General features: G+C 39.7%; 1 protein-coding gene across 2 annotated transcripts; it reads right to left on the minus strand.

Moving 5' to 3' along the window:
• Positions 1 to 541: 541 nt before the first annotated feature.
• Positions 542 to 19918, minus strand: COPB1 (COPI coat complex subunit beta 1). 2 transcript variants are annotated; one of them, XM_042038483.1, is made up of 22 exons: positions 19797 to 19918; positions 17113 to 17264; positions 16210 to 16439; positions 15325 to 15494; positions 15011 to 15125; positions 14361 to 14453; positions 13036 to 13173; positions 11935 to 12054; positions 11441 to 11548; positions 11204 to 11350; positions 10639 to 10784; positions 9538 to 9634; positions 8757 to 8917; positions 8089 to 8209; positions 7505 to 7732; positions 7150 to 7329; positions 6201 to 6345; positions 4663 to 4782; positions 4195 to 4340; positions 2881 to 2970; positions 1995 to 2150; positions 542 to 876 (listed from the first exon to the last, which is right to left on the minus strand). In XM_042038483.1, exons 2-22 carry the CDS (start codon positions 17201 to 17203, stop codon positions 817 to 819), a joined length of 2862 nt encoding a protein of 953 aa, XP_041894417.1. In that variant the 5' UTR covers positions 17204 to 17264; positions 19797 to 19918; the 3' UTR covers positions 542 to 816. The 2 variants fall into 2 exon arrangements, with proteins under 2 accessions (XP_041894417.1, XP_041894419.1); XM_042038485.1 differs by lacking the exon at positions 19797 to 19918 and adding an exon at positions 17538 to 17633.
• Between the last annotated feature and the right edge of the window lie 591 nt (positions 19919 to 20509).

Here is a 20509-nt window from a genome sequence, read left to right on the forward strand (position 1 = left end):
AGTCACAACTCTTCATTTTCAACTTAGCTCAATTCACTGCAAGCTCATGAGTCTGAATCTTTCCTTCCTGAGCTCACACACGTGGCTAATGGCTGCATTCACTGAAAAACTGCTTATGCTGCTACAGCTTTAACACTGCACTTGGCTGTCTTTTCCACATTAACTGAAAAATAAGAACACCACCAGCAATGTTATGTTACTCGGGATAACAACGCTAGGAAAGCACTTCAGAAACAAAGTTTAAGGTTCTACAACTTGCTGGCAAGAGCTGAATTTTGACAGTCTCTTTTCTGGTACTACAAGCTTGTCTGTGCCAAGCTATTATACAGAGCCTTTAATTTAGCTGGCAAATTTATATTCTCCTAGCTATACCAGTGTATTTTAAGAATCATGATCACACATTCACAAATTCAGGCCTAGGCATTATTGTAAACACTCAAGCTAGCACAGACTCCAACTTTCTCAGAGTATCAAAATACCCCTGGACAGATATTCAATACCGATCAGAGAATACAGAGATTATAATTTAGAGACAAAACAGTACTGGCATAATTTGTTTATTGTACTGTGAGCATCAGTATATATTAGAGACAAAGAAAACATGACTTCCAGGACAAAGAAAAAAAACCCTGGAGATTTAAAAGTTTGCTCAATATCAATCATGGAGAACCTATAAATTATCTGCTGGAATGCTTTCAGCTCAAAAGCTTGGCTTCTATAATTACAGAACACTGAAGAATATAAGATGTTCTGGATCCCAAAAGCCACATACCTAAGGTTAAATTGTAAAAGACCTGTAAAGACATTAGGTAAAATTTATAAACTTGTCTTCTTCTGAGACAGATTGATCTTATCTCCAAGACTCAGGGCCATTCCCTGTAAGGAAAAGAAAGACAACAATCATGACACAAATACTTCACTTGAAAATAACTTTATCCCATCTACATTAAAATGGAAGTTCCATATATAGAAATCTATGAAGTCAGTGGCATGGAAATTTCTAGCTGTTCACTGTGTACATGTCATAGTGGTCACTCCCTCAACACTCGGTAAAGGTTAGGTCTACATATATTATTGAAACAATCAAACTTAATTGAGCTGGGAACTTTTAAAAGTGTTAGCAACCTGAAAAGCAGAAGAACAAAACCAATTTTAACCTTCTGACCTCCCATCAATTGAAAGAGGACTGCCAGGGGAGAAATTAAAACTGCCAGTCCAGTTACTGAAACTCAACTGTTGAAAGTCCCAGTGCTGATACCAGCACACTCAGCGCACCAAGGCTATGGAAAATAATTTAATCACAGAGCCATATTAATATTGCATAGAAACTGAGGAACTCTCAAAAGAAACTGCATGAATAAATCCACATATTCAATAGCACAATGACTTCAAGATGAAACCATGCTGCATACGTAATCGAATGCAGATTATGTAAAAATGGCACTGTAACATATCAGAAACTTTAATTTAAACCAGTCCAAAATCTTTACAGTGACATCACATAAACAAAATGGCTTGAATACTCTTAGGTACTCCTTTATTGTACACTGTTTAAAGTACTTCTATTGTACATTGGTTTACTTTATTTACTCAAAATGCCATTCATTTTTTTTTAATTGGGAGGTAGAAATTCTAAAATCCAAAGCAGACTCATATACCTACAGAAAATATTCCTACTAAAAAACCTGGGGTTTGTTTTTAAAAAGAATCAGTGAACAACAATTACATGCATAAAATTTCCTTGTTGTGTGACAACTGAAAGTGTAATTTGGTAGGAAGAACATCATGCAACCCTGGGGAATATTTGCTCTTTATTTAAAAGCAAATAAAATATCCCATCCTATTTGCAGCTCTATGGACAAAATTGGGAAATCCTGGCGCAAAGGCCTATTTTATGGTAACACACCAGGAGAAAAGACTGCAAAAAATCCATCGATTTTTAAGAGTGCTTGGTACATTGTCCTAAAAATGCCAAGGATGCCAAGCCCTGTTACCTGACTCTTGGCCCGGATCCGTATGTGACCTGTGACAGGCGCCTCTGGCCCCAGGTGAATTGGCTTCTCAATGCTCACATTGGCCAGGGCATCTTCTCCGAATATGGAACGGGCGTAAAGATTGGCTGCCATAAAGCCACAATAGCCTGAGAGAGCCTATGGAAAGCACAGGGGAACTCTTAAAAACCCAAAATCCTCTAAGCACAGTTTAGTTCACCCCACTTTAGCTAGGCAGTTGTCAATGTATCACGTTTAAACTTCTTTCTTCACCTGCAACGTTTCGTAACGTGTGGGAATCATGCACTGGGGAAGTGGTGGCCTTTTCCTACAATTAATATTGGAAATTATGCAGTCTATAAAATACATCAAGACAAGACAGGAGGGCATTTTATGGTTTGTTTTAACCAGCAGCAAAATGGCAAAGAAGCTCAATAGCTACTATACTTAATTTGGCTATGATACATGTATTAGTTAATAGCTACCACACATACTATATCTTAACAGCAAGTAGCTGTTCTATATATTTATTTTTCTTTACAATAAAAAGGCTAAAATGGCAAAGGAAAGGTAAATTTTGTCAGAGAAGGAAGAAATTTGGAGCTACTGAAAAAATCCTTGATGTAAACAGATGGCCCCACCAAGTATATACCACAGCTTAGCTACTATGAATCAAAACGGACATTCTGATTTTCCAGCTTGGGACAATGGAGAATTTTGATAGTATTTATTTGCTTGTACTCATGTCAGACCACTCATTTAAAAACTTTGAAGTATATGTACTATTTCATATTGTAAGCAGCTACATTAATAACAAATGCTGACCAAATTAAACAATAAAGCACAGGAACTAAAAAAGGTATTCAAAAATCTCCAAGAAATAGCTCACCTTCTCTGGAGTCAGGCATTTCATATTGGTTGACTTCAGTATGTGCTGTAAGTATTCATTTAAATCAATGATATTTGTATTCACTGTTACCTTTAAGAAGGAAAAAAAAAAGGCAATTACTTTCATTAGCACTCAAGTATTTCTGAAATCTCTCCTTCAGGGCTCTATAAAGGAGATCACTTCTGCATTCCTCCTTGAGGAACAGCACACTCAGTAAGCTGGATGCACTTCCCACTATGTGGTTGCATCATAGGAAGTCTTCCCCTCCTGCCATCCACTTGTTAAGATGGAGAATTTAATGTTATTACCATGTTTCTAAAATATATTGGATGAATATGATAATCTGTTGAACATCTAGATTCTCTACACCAAACAGTGAACCCCTTGTCTGAATACAGTTTACACATTGCCAGAACAAGAAATAGAGATACCTAGTCCAAAGTTTGCTTGTAACCTGTGATAAAGATTACTTTCATCTTCCCCTTCTAGCAACAAGGCTCTCTGTGCTGCCTTGGCTTCATCATATTGAATATTATAGATCTTGTCTAAATTGGTTTTTAACACATCTCTTACAAGGAGTTTACAAACTGCTAAGGCTTCATATACCATGTATTATAATTTATCATGCACAAGTTTCCCCCAAGACATTTAAATCTAGCCTCAAGCGAGCACACCTATGTACTAAACAAGGCTGCAGTTCATGTAAAATATCTCCCATTCTGGTTTAATGTTTCTACTCTATCCTTATATTATCTCCCTTAAATCCTTTCTTTAGGTTTGGGCACGCTCAATTACGATGAAGTGTAGCCACGGTCTTGCTGGTCTCACACAGCACCCACAACTTTATGCTACAGCTGTACTGCAAGGTGAAAGAAAGATATTCCTGTCCCCCTGGCAGAAGGCTGGACTACATGACCTTTAAAAGGTCCCTTGCCACCCAAAAGACAAGTAATTCAGAACTGGAGAGGCTGAGCAGCACGAATAATTCTGCAGCCTCAGCATAAACTTACACTTGTTGCCTCTCACCTTTGAGCCAAAATACACAGCAATCACCAGTCAGTTTGGACAACTTCCATACAGGAGGTAAAGCACAATGCACGCAACCTCTTTTGCAAGCCAAAACACCAAGTTATTGCATTGCTAAGCTTGTGAAACTGATAAGATAGCTGTAAGAGAATAAGCTACTTGAGGCAAACATCCAATGAGGATGTTGAATGAGGTTTATGTGGCAATAGATAATGCTGCTGTAATGAGCTGCTGTAGAACAAGAATTGTACCTCATCAACAAAGTAACATACAAAAAACAAAACTAACTTTGTTTTCCCACTCAAATTCTGCCCACATCTGTCTGAACTCAGCATCTGTACAGGAAGCAGGCTGGATGTAATCCATTATGTCGATGTGAATATCGCTGAGAACCACACAGTTTCTGTCGCTGGCTGCTCCAGAGACATCATACACTGCAAGAGAACACACAAAACCACCTGAAGGTTCCAAAAAGTGAATTTGCACTTAATAAGGGTGCTGAGTTACCACCTGCCAGCTAACAACAGTCAACCCTTGCTCAATCTCATGCTGACAATCATCCTAAACGCAGCACGTTCTATGATGGTTTTAAGTAACAGTGATATAGATTTTTTTTTTAAACCATCATTAAATATTCTTACGTGGTACTTTAATTTTTTGTCCCAGTATGAAGTGCTTTACTTATTTTTGAGCTCATTAAGCAGTTAAAAATGCAACACATTCATGTTAATTTTGCACACTGAGTTGTTTACTTACCAACATTACCAAAAATTATTCCATTTTCTGTTGAAGCGACTTTGACGTTAGCTTTAATGTTTGCAAAATCATGTGGAGCGAGTGTCAGAGGAGACGGTTTTTCCACAAGTTTCAAGTCACCTGTGTAAAGAAATTTGGAGATGGGGATCAGGGAACATTAGCAGTACACAATGAGCTTAGCTTTTGGAACAACACCTTTTTATTTTCTTGCCATTCAATTTTTGTATCTACAGAGCTGCACTAAACACCACCATAAAGATATTAGTTGATTTGCAACTGGTTGTCCTTTATAGTTTTCTAATTGCGAGATAAATTACATTACATACAAATTTCAGTTAAAATATTGCTGTGTTCGCCCAAACCCCACTGAAAACAAATGCAAATACTGACTGAAATGGGCTTTGGATCAAGTTTAGCATTAATTATTTAACAAGGAAATGGTTAATTCTACCTTGTGTTTTAATCACTGACAACATCATAAGACCTAACCCTACAGTCAAGTGCCTCAAACCTGAAGTACAATGTCCAGCACTGCAGGCACTAAGCTATTTATAAACAGGTCAAAGTATCCCCTTGATCCTGAATATAATTGCTCCAAGGAAACACTAAGGGATGCATTTTTACTAATCCTTCAGCAAGCAACTGTAAGACTCCTTAGTTCTATTAAACTGCAATTTGAGAACACAGCATGAACAGCATGAGCTCTATCCACAGGACTAATGCCTCAAGTCAGCTTTTGTAGTACCTTAGCTGGGAAATATAGAATTCCACTTTACTGAGCTGACAAATAGAAAAATACAACCTATTAAATAATACATCCATTTTATTTATTTCCATCATTAGTCCCATCAAATGATTTACAAAATTTTAGGAGAAAGGTTATGCCCCCTCCAGTCATATTTACAATAGTGAAAAGTACATGAGTTCTCCCAGCATATTGTAAATGTATTTCAGCTCCTGACTGCCAAAGCAGAGGACAACTAATAAGAAACTGGTTACTGCTCTTGAATTATCTGCTCCAGTGATGCCTCTAAGAGAAGTTAACGAAGCCTCAGTATTGTTCAAGCAAGACTCTGGTACAGCTCTTGGTACAGGGAATGGTTTCAGCTGGGTGAATGCAGTACTTAAGTACTTCAGGCTGAGTGCAAAAACCACCTAGGGCAGATGGCTTTCTGCTCCATACCAGTTGGGATTTTGACCTATTTTTATTTTCCTGTCTATGGTAGCAGCACAATGGAAAATAAGTACATCAAAAAAACCTGTATATATTTCAGGAAAAAAATGAGAAGGGGAAATGAATGCTATGTTTTTAGTGATAAAATCTGACTAGGGTTTATATCACCAGATACCACTGTCAGTGTCAATACATACAAGACTTCCAGCAAATATAAAAAAAGTGTATTTTTAAAGGCATTCAAAAACATACTTTCAAAATAGCAACTAACTGGCATCACTTTGGAGGTGTTTCAGGAATTCCTTACAGCCCAATGCCCAAAACCTCAGAGCTGCTTTGTTTGCAGCAGTTCAGCCCTCCTTACCCAGCGTGGCCAGCTCCAGGGTGCAGTTCTGCAGAGTGTCACTGGTCTGGTTGACCACCAGCACGTCCAGCACAATGTCGTACTGATTGACGTGGACATAAGCTTCTGCATACACAGGGTCTGAGAAACCTGTCAGCTGAGTAACCTGTGACACAAGCCAAGGGATTTGCCTTCTCAGAAACCAGTTTAAAACACAGAATCATGTCCAACAATGACAAAAAATAAGAAAAAAGTAATAAAGTACAATTAAATCCATTCTTCTTTAATATGAGCCTCCAAAATAAGTAGCTTTCCTTCACACGTCCCCCTGCACACACAGTACAATTATAAAACCTCTCCAGATGAAATGTATTCTGAACTGACAAGTTCCTAAAATATGAACTGTAATGCCATTTATCCTTAAAATGATCCGTAGGACAAGGAAATGCTGACTTAAAATGAAAAGGTAATTTTAAGCATCAAAAGGAATTTATCCAGTCTTTAAAAGTCTGGGGGTTTAACTCTTAACTAATGAATTAATCAAGTGATTTCTTCTCTTTAAACCTCCTCAGCAGGTTCTGGTAATCAGCAGAAAAAAAGGGCATAAAGAGTTAAATAAGGATGCATTGCACTTGGCAGTAGGATAGCATCCAAAGAAAGGGGTTCTTAATCACTTGTGACATCCCTGCTCCCTTCCATGTGAACCTTACTGGGATCTTCAAACCATTAAATCCTAATTTCTTCTCCATATTCCACCAGCTCAGCACTCTCCCAAGTCTCCTTCTTGTTAGTCCCCATCCCATTTGAGACGGTAACAACTATAAGCACAAGTGCTTTTCTTTTTCTCCTGACCCCAACCAGGATACACCTGGGTCTTCCCAATCAACCAGCATAGTCTGGTTCATCAGTTCCAGCCTGCAATTCCCAAAGTGATCCCATGTATATAATTAAAACACCGATTTCCCACTACCTTATTAAGCTTGGAAGCAAGAGGATCAGCAGCCTCTTTCCTCTGTGTGTTTCCCATTGCTGCAAGAAGGCTAAGCTGGAACTGGTCTTCTTTTGAGCTCGTTTCATTTTTAGCAGTAAGCTGCATGAAGGAAATGGGATCATCTGGCTGAATCGTCACATTCCTCTTCTCAGATTCTTTCTGCAGGAAGAGAATAATTCAAGAATTCACAGTGAATTCCATTCTTTAGCACAGAAAAACAGTCAAATAATGGCTGACTAACAGAATCAAATGGCGACATTTCTGGGACCAGCTTGGACGTGAACATCCACAGAAAACTCCAAGTGTTTATGGTTACACACTTTTAATAGCTCACCTTCTGCGAAAGCTTTTCTTCTTCTAGCTTGGCTGACAGCATATGAGAGAGGGACTGCCTGCATTCTTTGTTGAAAATGTCATTCATAAGAGGAGAACATTCTGACAACACTTTCAGACACAACGAAATACGATCCACATCATCATCTGTAATTGGCTTCTTGGGAAGAGAAGACTTTCCCAAATGGAGAATAGTGGCCATCAGCAGCATAGCTTCAGCATTAAAGGACTGAGAAGGAGGACAAAGAAAAGAGAATGGAAGAAGGTTATTGCATTTTCCACAGCTTTAAAGAAATGTTAACTTCTGACTTATTTTAAAAAAGGTGCCTATTAATCAAATTATAACATGTCTGAGCAGATTACTTAGTTTTTTAGTACTTGTTATCTGAAACCAAGCAGAATGATTTAGACACTGTCTAGACAGAGTGGCTGGAAAGCAGGTCCTGTTTGTGACCCAAACTATCATTATTATCCAATCACATAACTGGCACTTCACTTTGGACTTAACCCGTTTTGCATCTGTTTAATAGAAAAGAACCCATAAGCAGCACTTCCTTGAATGGGAAAACACAAGAGATGACTCACATTTTGTTTCTTCTTTTCCTGAACTAGGGACACATAACGTAAAGCAATCTTGGTTAAAGTTGTAGCAAGGGAAGCTGCAACAAAGAAATCTCCATCCAGCAGGAATCCTCGCAATGGAGGTCTGCAAAGACAAATGATCCTCAGAAAACTACTTTTGGATTACAATCTTCAGCCTACTTCTCTTGATACCTTAACTTTCGTACTGTACAAGCAAAAAAAGCTTGAAACACCTCACAAGGTTGGGTTTTTTCCTTCTCAAAGTAATTTTCCAGATATAAAGATTTTCACAAGTCGCACAGTCATTTCCACATGGACTAGGGAGAGAGAGGTGTAGTAGTGCAAGGTGGTATCAAGGGAAGAAAATGTTTTAATCTAAAGACAACATCTCTGTATCCAACTAAAATTGTGAGAGAGCTTTACATATTAAGAAAAATCGACTAGAATTTAGGATATCATAATTAATAAAGTTCTTATTTATGCAGTAAGTTTTGATTACTAAATCCTAAGCAATTGGGCAACTTCCTGTGGGATACTATCTAGTTGGGATAATACCTTAAAACAGGAAATTCCCTCAACCACTGAACTCTGTATGAGTGATAATACCACTCAAATAAAAAAAGATAAAAATTAACCAAGTCATTCCTGGCCAAGCATGAAATCACAAATACCTGTCTTCTTCCTTTTTGGCAGGTCGGGAACTGCTAAGAGCACTTTGTGTTGCGTAAGTGCCCATTTCTGTCACTAATTTTTGGGCTGGACCCACAGACACCTCTTCTTCAGGTTTGAGCTCACCAGCTTCTTTCTTGATTTCAGATTCCACTATTGGGATCTAGAAATGAGCAGGAAGCAATTGTTACAATTAAAATAAAAGATGCAGTTTTCTTCTGCAGAAGGTTTTAATAAAAATTACCTGCATTACTTAAGTTTTTATAAGCAAAAGGTCAGCTACAGTGCAACACTTTGGGGAGAATTTGAGGGGATAAGTAGATGTTGAAATACATACAGATGCTTCCTACACATGCAATAAAACTCTCATTAATGAATTAGGTTTTGTCAGAGAAGTCTTTTCCTCAGAACAACCCAGACTTAGCATACTTTCTTTGCTACTGGATATATTAAATCATAATTTTCCAATTTGCAATAATTTTCTGAAATAAGGAATTTCTCAACTCTTCTTTTAATAGACATCATTTATTCTCAGCTCAAGTATGCTACTTGAAAAAAAATGAATAACAAATGCAAAACCCTGACTGCTTTTTACTTAAGATTTCCTGTGCACATGCCATTACACATCAGAAGTCCTCAAAACACTGCTGCATCTTACTTGATCTTTCTAAAATACCTTTTTCTTAGAAAACCCAGTGGTTTTCTAAGAAAAAGGTACTTTAAAATAATGGCAGGACAAACCACAAAGAGCCAGTAAACACAAAAACCCCGAAGTACACACACCTCTCCGAGTGATCTGCGAACCTCTGTCATTACACTCTGTATATCCTCCTTTGTGCTGCAATATTCTCCCAGGATCCATAACGCTCCTCGATAAATCCTGAAACAAGAACACTAATTTAAATCATGCTTTCATGATATACTCAAACTAGCACCAAGAAAACTGATTTATGGTCAGTTGGTAAAGGCCAGTCTTGACAAATTCAAAAGGACACAACTGACAAAAGCAGGTTAAATCAAAAGCAATTATCCTTTTGGCCTCAGTAAACTCACGAACAAGTACATCAAATTAGATGTATTCTCTGCTACAAAGTTATTTCCATCTGTGTTAATCCTGACATACACAAAATTAAATTTCATTGTGATCATAATGAAATACTCTACTGCATGTGAATAAAGTCAGCTCTAAATTCTCCATTTAACTGAGACAAACTAATTTTTCCATTATACAGAAGAAAATGAAAAACCAGAACAAGAATGAAAATTAGGAAAAAAATAGCAAAGCTTCAGAGGGGTTTTTTTTCCCATTTAATGAGATTACAGTGGAGATGAGATTCAGAGTTTTCTCTGTATTAGAATGACAGAGTGCTCTTCTGATACAGAGAAATTCTCATTTGACTTAACTTTTACAGATCCATCAGCAAACCAAGTGTTTAGAGCCCTGAAAGGTACTAAAACAGCTTTATTGTTTGCAAAGCTCAGCCTGTGTTAGATTGGGTTTTCTAATAAATGTGCAGTATTTCCAGTTGCCTACAAGCGTAAATTCTTTAGGAATTCTGTTTTAACCAATATATTACTTTATGGCTGGCCTTCATCAACAATGCTATTTCCTAGCAAGTGGAATCACAATTATCAACTGCATTATAGAAATTAAAATTGAATTTATTTTCTTTATTCAACGCAACAAACACCCAATTTATCTCTTGTACAAGCAGACAAGAAGGAAGCTGTACCTAGAAATCCTCTACCTCAAAATATCTCAGATTCAGTCACTCTCTGTGTGGGTCACATGGATTTTGGTACATATTTCATGACAAAATACATTCAATGCAAGTGAGCCACCAGGTGCTCCAAAGTCTGTTTGATATCATATTTTGGACTCACTTGACAGATTTAATAGCGTGAAAGACTTCGAGCATCTTCTCAACAATAAGAGGTCTGAGGTTATCAAATCTCTGGATCGCTTCCCGCACAAACTCCAGGACATCGGCGGCTGCTGCTTCATTGTTATCACTAAGGAACTCCATCAGCTGCCACAGAAGGGTGAACGTCATCACAAACAGCAGCACAGATAAGTTTGTACAATACTTCCCTTCTATGTTTAGAAAAATAAAATTGCTTATGTTCTCCCATGAAACAAAACTGAAGTCAAACAACCTTAAGTACATTCCAGACAAGCATCAATAATCATAATCCCAAACTGTTTTTCTAGTGATACAAATTATTGCACTTTTAAAGGTCCTCTTCAGCTCATGTTCTTCAAAAATGTTTAAAAATAGTCTCAGAAGACAAATAATTACAGCATCAAAAGTCCTATGTTTCTTTAGGAATTAAAAATAGCATTGCTTCTGTGAAGCCACTATTAGGAACACCTCAGCTTTAGCAATTCTGCAGGTGTTGAGCATAGGTATAACACACTTAATGACAACGTAATGAAACATTTGCATACCACTGGAATAACGTTTGCAGCCATGTCTGGGAAGCGAACACTGCAGGAATGCAGTGTCCGAACCAGGAGCTGCCGGTACTTGTCTGTATCTTCATGCTCCGTCACATTATTAGTTTTAATCACTTCCTTCTTCAGAACAATCACAAGCTGCAGAAAAGATCAAACCAAATTTTTAAAAAGTGACATTTTTCAAAAGAAAAATAATAGTGTAATGAATCAAAAGTACATGTAATTTACCTCCTCCACATTTCTTGAAGACACAAGATCCAGAGCCAGCTGAAGGGTCTTTTTGCGCACTTCTAGATCTGGGGTGCTCAACACTCTGAGGATGTCCATAACTAGATCCTGAAACAGTAACAAAAGAAGTACTTTGCTGTTTTAAATTACTTCCTTTTCATACAGTTCTATTTTTCAGTCCTCAGTGATTTTCAAAGCCTTTCTGGATACATAATATATGATCTACTGACAAGCAAACAACAGGCATTAGAATTTCTCAGTGCTCATTTAATACATTCTACATTTACACAGAAGTCTCGTTAATTCTTATGCAGACAATAAAAGCACCAAGTCGTAAACATAAAAGTGCATCCAATATGTTTTGACCAAAAACATACCAACAGAAAATTGAAAATTCAGAAGTATTTTTCTCCATACATTGCAAAAACCTGAAAGCTCTGTTATTGAAGGCTTTTCCTTCTTAAGGCTTGCAGGAAAAGAGACAGCTCACATACCTGCAACACTCGTTCATGGGAGGGATGCTCCTTTAACTCAATCAACCGGTCCAAGACAATCAGTTTCACATTATTATCACTTTCTTTAATAATCAAATCTATGTAGCATTGGGCAGCAGCCTAAAATCAAAAGGATCAAAGCCATTTTTTAAGTAATGAAGAGCAGAAACTGGAAAATTTCCAAAATCAAGGAAAAGACTCCTTCTATTTTACTATTAAAGCAGCTGCTCAAAGTTGGCATAGAAACTAACCTGATACACAGACTTTAAAGTTTTTTGGTCCATCATAAACTGATTCTACCACCACGTTACAAAAATCACATATGAAGGTTCACAATGACATCAATTTACAATGCACAGACTTGATTTCAAATTCAAAGAAAGACATAAGATAGATTATCTGACATGCTTTGGGTCAGCTGAAATATGCAACAGGGCATGAAAACCAACTTAAAAGAGTTGGCAGTGTTAGCCTAGCTAGATATGGTTTTAATGACAGCTTCTATGTACAGTGTGTCTACTCAACAAAAATGGGGATGCCAAACCAAGAAGGTTGGAATTCATACTTCCCCTGACCTTTGGAAACTACTATTTACAGTGCTTTAAATCTATGCATAACCTATCTTTGAAATTTCCATACAAGTTCAAAATTTCTGAGTGATCTTAAATAATCAGCTGTACAAACATAAAGCTAAGAACCCCAGGTCAATCAGTAATCAACATGAATCTTCACTGTTTTATGCTTCTACCCTGGTCTGAAATGAGTCATATTCACAAGGAAAAAATTTAATCCAACCTCTGAAATCTTCAGCTGTAATCCGCTTTGCTAACTAGGCCAAGCAGACTGTAGGGTGGTCCAACACACTGGAGAGTATGCAAGCCTGTCCCCTACCAAAGCGACATGATGTCCACTAGCTCCAGGCCTGCACAGTCTTTTTTTGTGACCAGTTCTAAGAGATACTTTAAGATAGTGTTTCACATGAGAAGTGTTGCACAGCCCATATTACTAAAGCCTTCACTCCTTCAAAGTACCAACATGCAGCACAGTGTTCATTTCAGTGCATTAGAAGCTACTGAAGAGCTGAAACCCACACTTGCATACCTTGATTGCTGTGGGTGCACTGGAGAGTGTGACCAGAGTACCTGCAGCCTCATACTTCACCGCAGGACTTGAGGACTGCAGCAGGTTGTAGATGCAGCGAATGAACCGAGCTCTCTCCGATGGATTTGCATGACAGACCTCGATAAAAGAATGATCCACAGTTGGCACATAAAGAAAAGAGCAATCCTACAGCTTACCTGCTCCACTATCTTACAGAGAGGAGAAATTAAGCAAAAGGTGACAACCTTTTCTGGTGTGTCTTGGGGTGACTTTATGATGTGTATCCCATATTGCTGCCCTATGCCCAGGAACTAATTTTGTGCCTTTCCATGTCTTTAAACTGAGCCTGAGAGGGGGGAAGAAAACCTGAGCAAAACTTCTTCAAAGCAGGCTGCAGCTTGTTCAGGGTCACACAGAGATAGAGCCTTTTTTTCAGCTGCGGCAGCAGAGCGAGAGCGGAGGGAAGCACCCGGCTTGCTGCTTTCCAGACAGCTTTTGGCCAGCTTTTCAGCTTCTTTTTCTCCAGAGAGAGACTGAGAGTTGAACTTTTGTTTTTTCCTGGAATTTTGGATTTTTTCCCTTTTTCTGCTGGACTGCTTCAATATCAGAACACATCGGGAGGACTTTCCACCGGGCAGAGGGCCGCCCTGGGCCAAGCCCCAGCTCCGAGGAGACCAAAGGGAGGACTCCAACGCTTTCCCAGGTTTTTCTCCACAGCGAGGGATTTTATTATTTAGCATTATTGTCCTTTTCCCGTGTGTTTGTTAAATAAATAGTTGTTATCTCCTTCACTTTCCTTTGAGGAGAAAGTTTCTTTTTTCCCGAACCTGGTGGGGGAGGGGTGGTTTGTAACCTGCCCTCTCTCAGAGGATGTATTTCTAAATTTGGCCAAACCAGCACATGGTGACAGGAAGTATCATTCACAGCTGTAAAAATCTAATTACAACAGCTCTTCAAAAGCTGTTCTCAACAACTCTGCGCTATGCTGCAGCATCTTAAAATCTCCCATCAAAAGCAAAGGCAGAGCCTCTACCAGCTTCTGTAAGAGATACCCTGCTCATGCCCACAAAGTTCAGTCTAATAACGCAGTCCCCATCACAGCAAATCATGTGAGACATATTGCTCTATACTGTGCACACTTGAGCTCTTTATCATTTCAAGAGACAAATCTTACTCGGCTGTATTAAGCAATGACATATTCCTGACATGGACTAAAAGGCAGCTATGATGCCTTTTCTGGCAACAGTCTATCCCTTTTAAAAAACAGTCTAATATAATCCAACATGTGCATTTATTTTAAATGTGCCACAATATTTCCCTTTTACCTTGTAAATTAGTTCAACAATAACCAACTGCAGGATGTCACCAAAGGTCTGCACTTGGTCAATACAGGTACTCAAATAATCCAAAGCTCGATCCTACACAAATAGAAGATAAATTATTTTATGTTATTCAGAGTCTGCTCACTCAGTTGAATTTTAAATCAAAACACATTCTAAAAATGAAAACATGAAACAGCCTTTATGCAACACTTCAACAATTTAGGAAAACACTGTAGACCTGAAGAGCAAAATAATCCATCCCATCTAGAGAGGACAAAAAGAGAGACAAACTAAGGGTAATTAGGCACAAAAGACAATTGCCTGTAAAGCAAATAATCCAAAACACTAGACAGAAACTGCCATTTCTTTCTCATGCAACTATAAAAGCTTTAGAACAGTAGATAATGAGGCATTTCTCAATGTCGTTATGCTCACATTTTTCAGCACCTTCACCAAACATAGTTCTCCTTTAAAATAAAGGGAGCACTAAAAACCTACATTATCAGTACCAAATATCCCACAAAAGCATTAACACTATCATACATGGGTTTTTTATGAATACAAGCAGTTTATACTACCAAGAAACTACTGGCTAGTTACCCAGCATATTTACAATTATTAAACCAAATGATTTTGAGGGCAGGTATCCTTACCTGATCTGCATGAATTAGCATCATAAATGCATTTCTTTTGCAGCTTGCATCTTTCTCATTCACCAAGAAATCATGGATCAGTTCAGGAGCATCAGGTATAAGATGTTCAAAGTTCCTTTAAAAGAAAAAATCCTAATTAAAAGAGCTACTGGTAAGGAGTAGAACCCCAGGATGCCCACAGATAGAGGAGAAAAGGCAAACAAACATAAAAATTCTAAACACCACACCAAGGATTGATAAATATTTGAGTTCTCCAAAACTAAAGGTAGCCTTGGTCTTGTGCATGCAGGATTGTGAATTGTTTCTGCACTTGCCTGTAGATGGTGTAAATTGCCAGGACGGCATTCCTGCGCACGTAGCTGTGCCGGTGCTCCAGGCACGCGCGGATGGCCGGCATCAACGGCTCCAGCAGCTCTGCCTCCTTCAGCTTGCAGAGAAAACGGAGAGTGGAGCCTCGGATAAACTCATTTGGGTGCTGAAGATCCTAAAAGCAACAAGAAACATATTTGAAATTACAGACTCTCCAGATGAATGCACTTGCAACCCTCTCCCATGCGCAGCTTTCCCATGGTACAAGTTCCCAACATCCATGAAGACACCTCATTGTCTTCTCAAGAAATGTTTTCCTAAAGAAAACATTTACACAATATTTAGAAACATGTGTTTCTGAGCAGTAAAGCTTACAAAGCCTGTAGGATTTTTTTCTGGATTGTATTTGTTTTCTCCAATTACCACAGCTGTGAAAGCTCAGCCTGTGGGCATTCCTGCACACTGGATACTAACTTCTTGTATATATTAGCTCATCTGTTTCCAACCCATTCCCAAAGTTGAAGGTCTTTAATATCTTTATGAAAGAGTTTCCCAAATATACCACAATCGTGTCCTTTTATGATCCATGGCTTGTCCCAAGACACCCTGAAGATGATAATTAAGTTACCCCTCACCTTTAATGTTCACTGACATGGAAACAAGGAGCACTAAATTTTTGTTAAGTCGTAACAGTAAAAGAACACACAACTCCTTGGTAGTAGGTCTGCTGCCTATCTGCAGTCATCCAGCCCTGAAGCACTGAAACACAACTGTTAGGAAGGAAATGCTGAGCATAAACCCTGTTCATATTTATTCAATAACACAAAATGATACCCCTTCTATAATGATTCAGCACAGGAACACAAGCAATGAAATAAACAAGAGGCTACCTTTCTGTATGCATCGCACACGAGGATCATTTCCTGCAGGAGCCTGCCATCTGGAGTGGTCTTTGGCACGATCTCCCAAAAGACAAGCAGCAGCTTTTTGATAGTATGGTCTTGGAGAGGCAGCACAAAACGTATGATGGTCATCAGGAGCCCAGGCAGTTTCTCACCATTCAGAATCATAATGATTACTTTCTTCAAGGCCTCCGTCTTCAACTTGACATCTCCTTTTTCTAGAGGAGGAGGAAATGAAGTGAGGAAGGCTGACATGTCACAGTTAGTTTAACAGGAATATTGATCTTCAGTGTCAGAAGACACAAACCCCTCTGAAGGAGCGAAATAGACCATATCAATAAAACTCATGACCTTATTCTATTAAAGGATAAAGAGGAAGAAAGAGATACTTAAAAATAAGCACGGAATTCCAACTTAGTCCGAGATCAATACATTGGAATTGAAAGAGTTCAAATTCCAAGGCTGTTTCAATGCTTAAATTTATACCAGGACACTACAATATGCTCTGATGTCACACATATACCAGATACTAACACTGCTGTTTTGGCCAGCACATTCCACAGTGCATTGAACAAATGACAATACAATTTGTTGCTTATTCCAAAAAATCTGCTCAAATCTGCCTCAGCCCAAACAGGTATTACTTAAAACTCTCAAAAAAAAAGATTTCAGATTTTGCACAGACTGAGGAGGGCACCAATGCACAGAAGATAATATCACAAAGTTTCTCAAAACACAGCGAAGAGAGGAACATAGAGCTTTCAGAAATCAACAGAAAATAAACATCAAACAGACTTGAGTTTATAGAACGTAAACAAAATTCTAGGAAAGGCACAATGAGAGAATAATTCAGGTAAGAAGGAGTATCCTTCAGTCACTGTCAATACTTGCCTAGATCATTTTTTAAGCTGATTTCAGAAGGTGGCTCTGAATCCATGGGAACGTTGATTAACGTGTAACACACGTTCTCTGCAGCAGTCATGGCTCTTGGTTACAGGAGTTCTCTCAAGGGAAGGATTATGTTCACACAAATGTCAGACAACCTAAAAACCAAGCAAACACAGCCATCCCAAAGTTAAAAGATTTTATTAATAAACACAAAAACATTATTATAACTGACTTAATGGCTTGAAGGCATTGCTGGGTTTCTTGAGAAGCCACATTCAAAAGCCTTCTCACTTTGCTGTTACCCTAAAATATTCCCGTTAGCACCACAACGATGAAGAGCATGACATTTTTCAGAGACAATCAAAAAAAGAATAAAATCTTTCAAACATTTTGGGCACAGTCAGGAATAACAGAAGTGTACAGGGCACCTGACTGAAAGTGAATGGATGCAGCAGCTTCTCCCTCACAGAATCATCCCCTGATCCTGGCTGTATAATCCTATTACCTTCCCAGCTCGTGTGCCTCACCAGGTGGACTGATCCAAATTGCAAAATCAGTTGAAAAACTTCACAGAAAAAAGAAAAAAAGAAAAGATAAAGTTCTTGACTTGATCAACAAGTTGAATCAGTCTGTGAAGGAAGCTTTGAAGACGAGCATGTGATCCAACAGAGCAGAGACCAAGGATGGGAGAAAAGACAATGTGATGGAGAGAGGAGCATTTAACCTGCCAGGGATCATCAGATCAGCTAAACTCTACTGTCTCCACTACGCACTAATGAGGAAACCAAGTCTTTTATGGTGAAAAAGGACAAGAAGGCTACAGATCTATCAAAGCTGCTGTGTGCATGGTAGTCCAGGTAATAAAATTTGCTATTAAGTTCAATTCTCATCCTCATGTTTGTTTTTTCCTTATACAATAGATATCTAGGATGAAATAAACCTTTTTGTTGCATCAATCCTCATTCTCGTGTTTGTTTATTCTTTATATAATAGACATCTAGGATCAAATCAACCTTTTTACTCTATCTTTTAAGCAATGCAAAAAGCTCAAGCTTGAGCTTGCTAGACTAATGCTATGACACTACACTGACCAGCACAGCAAAGAAAACTGTTACTGTTTATTACGTGAGCAATTTTGTACTTTCTACAGAAATTGTGCCAAAATAAATTAGCTTTTATTGATATTAATTGTCTACAAGTCTTAGACTCCCTTTTCCCATCAAATGGGCACCCAGAGAACCTCACCCAGAACGGGGAGCAGGGAAGTTGTGTTAACCTGGGCTGCTGCCTCTTTCCACACAAGAACACACCTCACCTCAATCAGCACCACAACTACCCCAAAAAATAACTGCAATACAAATTTTCAAGGAAACACTCCTCTTTCCATTATGAATTCTGTATTTTAAGGACTAGATCACTCAAGCTTGCTGTTTACAAATATCTACATAAACCACTCCTTCAAGAAATGACTGGATGTGGTACTTAGCGCCATGCCCTACGTGACAAGGTGGTGATCAGTCAAAGGTTGGATTTGATGAACTCAGAGGTCTTTCCCAACTGTTTTCTTGCCTCAACAGCAGCTTTTTTGCTTATTTTTCCGATGTTGTTACCCAGAACTCCCACCTCAAAGCCCTGCAGCCAGCACCTTCACCTACAAGAACAATTCACACAGACCATAAAGTATATCCTTGCAAAAGCAGGGCACATATCTTTACTCATACAAAGACCTCAGCTGCAGAAATTTCCAAAATCACAGTCAAACATGTCTCTGAAATGTGATAAATGAGTGCACTTTGGGCTCTGAAAAGCAGCAATGAAAAACAATCCTCCCAAAAGGCACAGCTGGGAGACTTGGCAGGGAGAACCATCACCAAGTTTTCCTCCTTGCAAGGCACCAAGACTTGAAATCAATTTGATCTTTCAGAATCCACACGGACACAGATGTAGGTGCTGTTTTAACTCTCCAGCAGTAGTATTTCTGTCACCTGCGGTGAGTCATAGAATGGTTTGGGTTGGAAGGGACCTTAAAGATGAATTAATTTCAACCTCGTGCCATGAGCAGGGACACCTTCCATCAGACCAGGCTGCTCAGAGCCCCATCCAACCTGGCCTTGAACACTTCCAGGGATCCAGAGGCATCCACAACTTCTCTTGGCAACCTGTGCCAGAGCCTCGGCACCCAAGGAAATCGAAAGTTACAGAGTTTGTAGAGCCAGGAAGACAAAAAGCCACGCCTGCTCGCCACCTACACCCCTGGGGAGCCTTAGGAACGGAGGCACCTTATGAACCAAAACCCTAAGAATACACCGTTTTACTGATGCACAGCTATAATATAGAGTGTTAAAGACGTTTACTAAAAAATCCCGACAAATTTAGAGCCAGCTGATGGGTATTTCTCCCTTAATGTCCGAGTTCCTACTCCTAGCCCAAACCCGGGCATTTAAAGCTACGAGGCAAAACTTGCCTCAATGAGCGCGTCCACTCCCCTGAGCAAACCCCGAGACCCCACAGCCCCTCAGCCCTCTCCGCGCCACAAACCCTCCCACAGCCGCCCCGCGACCCCGGGGCCCTGCCGGGGGCCACCGGGAAGATGCCGGCGGGGCCCTGAGGCCTCGGGCCTGTGGCACCCAGCGGAGGGGCGGCGCTCGCCCCTTCCCCCCGGCCCCGCGAGGTCGCCGCGGCCCGACCGTGCGGCTCCGTCCTGGGCGGTGGGGTCGGGTCGGGCCGGTCCCGGTGCGGAGCTGAGCCCGCGGCGCTGCCGCTCCGGCGATGGCTGACGTGGAGCCGGGCCCGCCCCAGCCACATCGCGCGTACGGCGGCCGCAGCGGGACACGCCTCCCGCCAGCGCGAAAGGGGGGAGGGGCGGTGCCTCCCCGCGCGAGGAGGGGCCGCCCTGTGACGTCACGGGCCTGAGGGGGCAGCGGGGAGGGGGAGACCGGGGACCCTCGGGATGCAGGAAAACACCGGGAAAAGTGGTCGAAACTAAGCTTAAAAACCCCGCACAGACAGACAGATAGACAGATAGATAATAAGTAACAACAACAACAAAAAAAAGGACAAAAAAGTGGAGTGGGAAATAACAAAGAGAAAAATAAATAAAAAATAAAGAACTGGGCGAAAAAAAAAAAGTAATTGGGGAAAATTAGTATGGAACTGGAAATGAGATTACAGGAAATGAATAAAGAAGAGGGAACGTAAATAAAGAAGGGAAAAATAAAGGGAGGGAAAATAAGGGGAGGGGAACAAGGGGAGGGAAAAAAACAATGGGAGATGGAAAAACAAGGAGCAGGAGAAAAAGGGGAAGGAAAGGAGGGAAAAAAACAAGGGGAAAAATAAATAATTTAGGGGAAAACATAAATAACGGTGAAAAAGTAAGTAAGGGGGAAAATGAATAAAGGGA

Source organism: Corvus kubaryi, unplaced genomic scaffold (assembly GCF_017639235.1).
Source record: "Corvus kubaryi isolate FWS band 111438036 unplaced genomic scaffold, C.kubaryi_AGA036_p1.0 37392, whole genome shotgun sequence".
Lineage (NCBI taxonomy): Eukaryota > Metazoa > Chordata > Aves > Passeriformes > Corvidae > Corvus > Corvus kubaryi.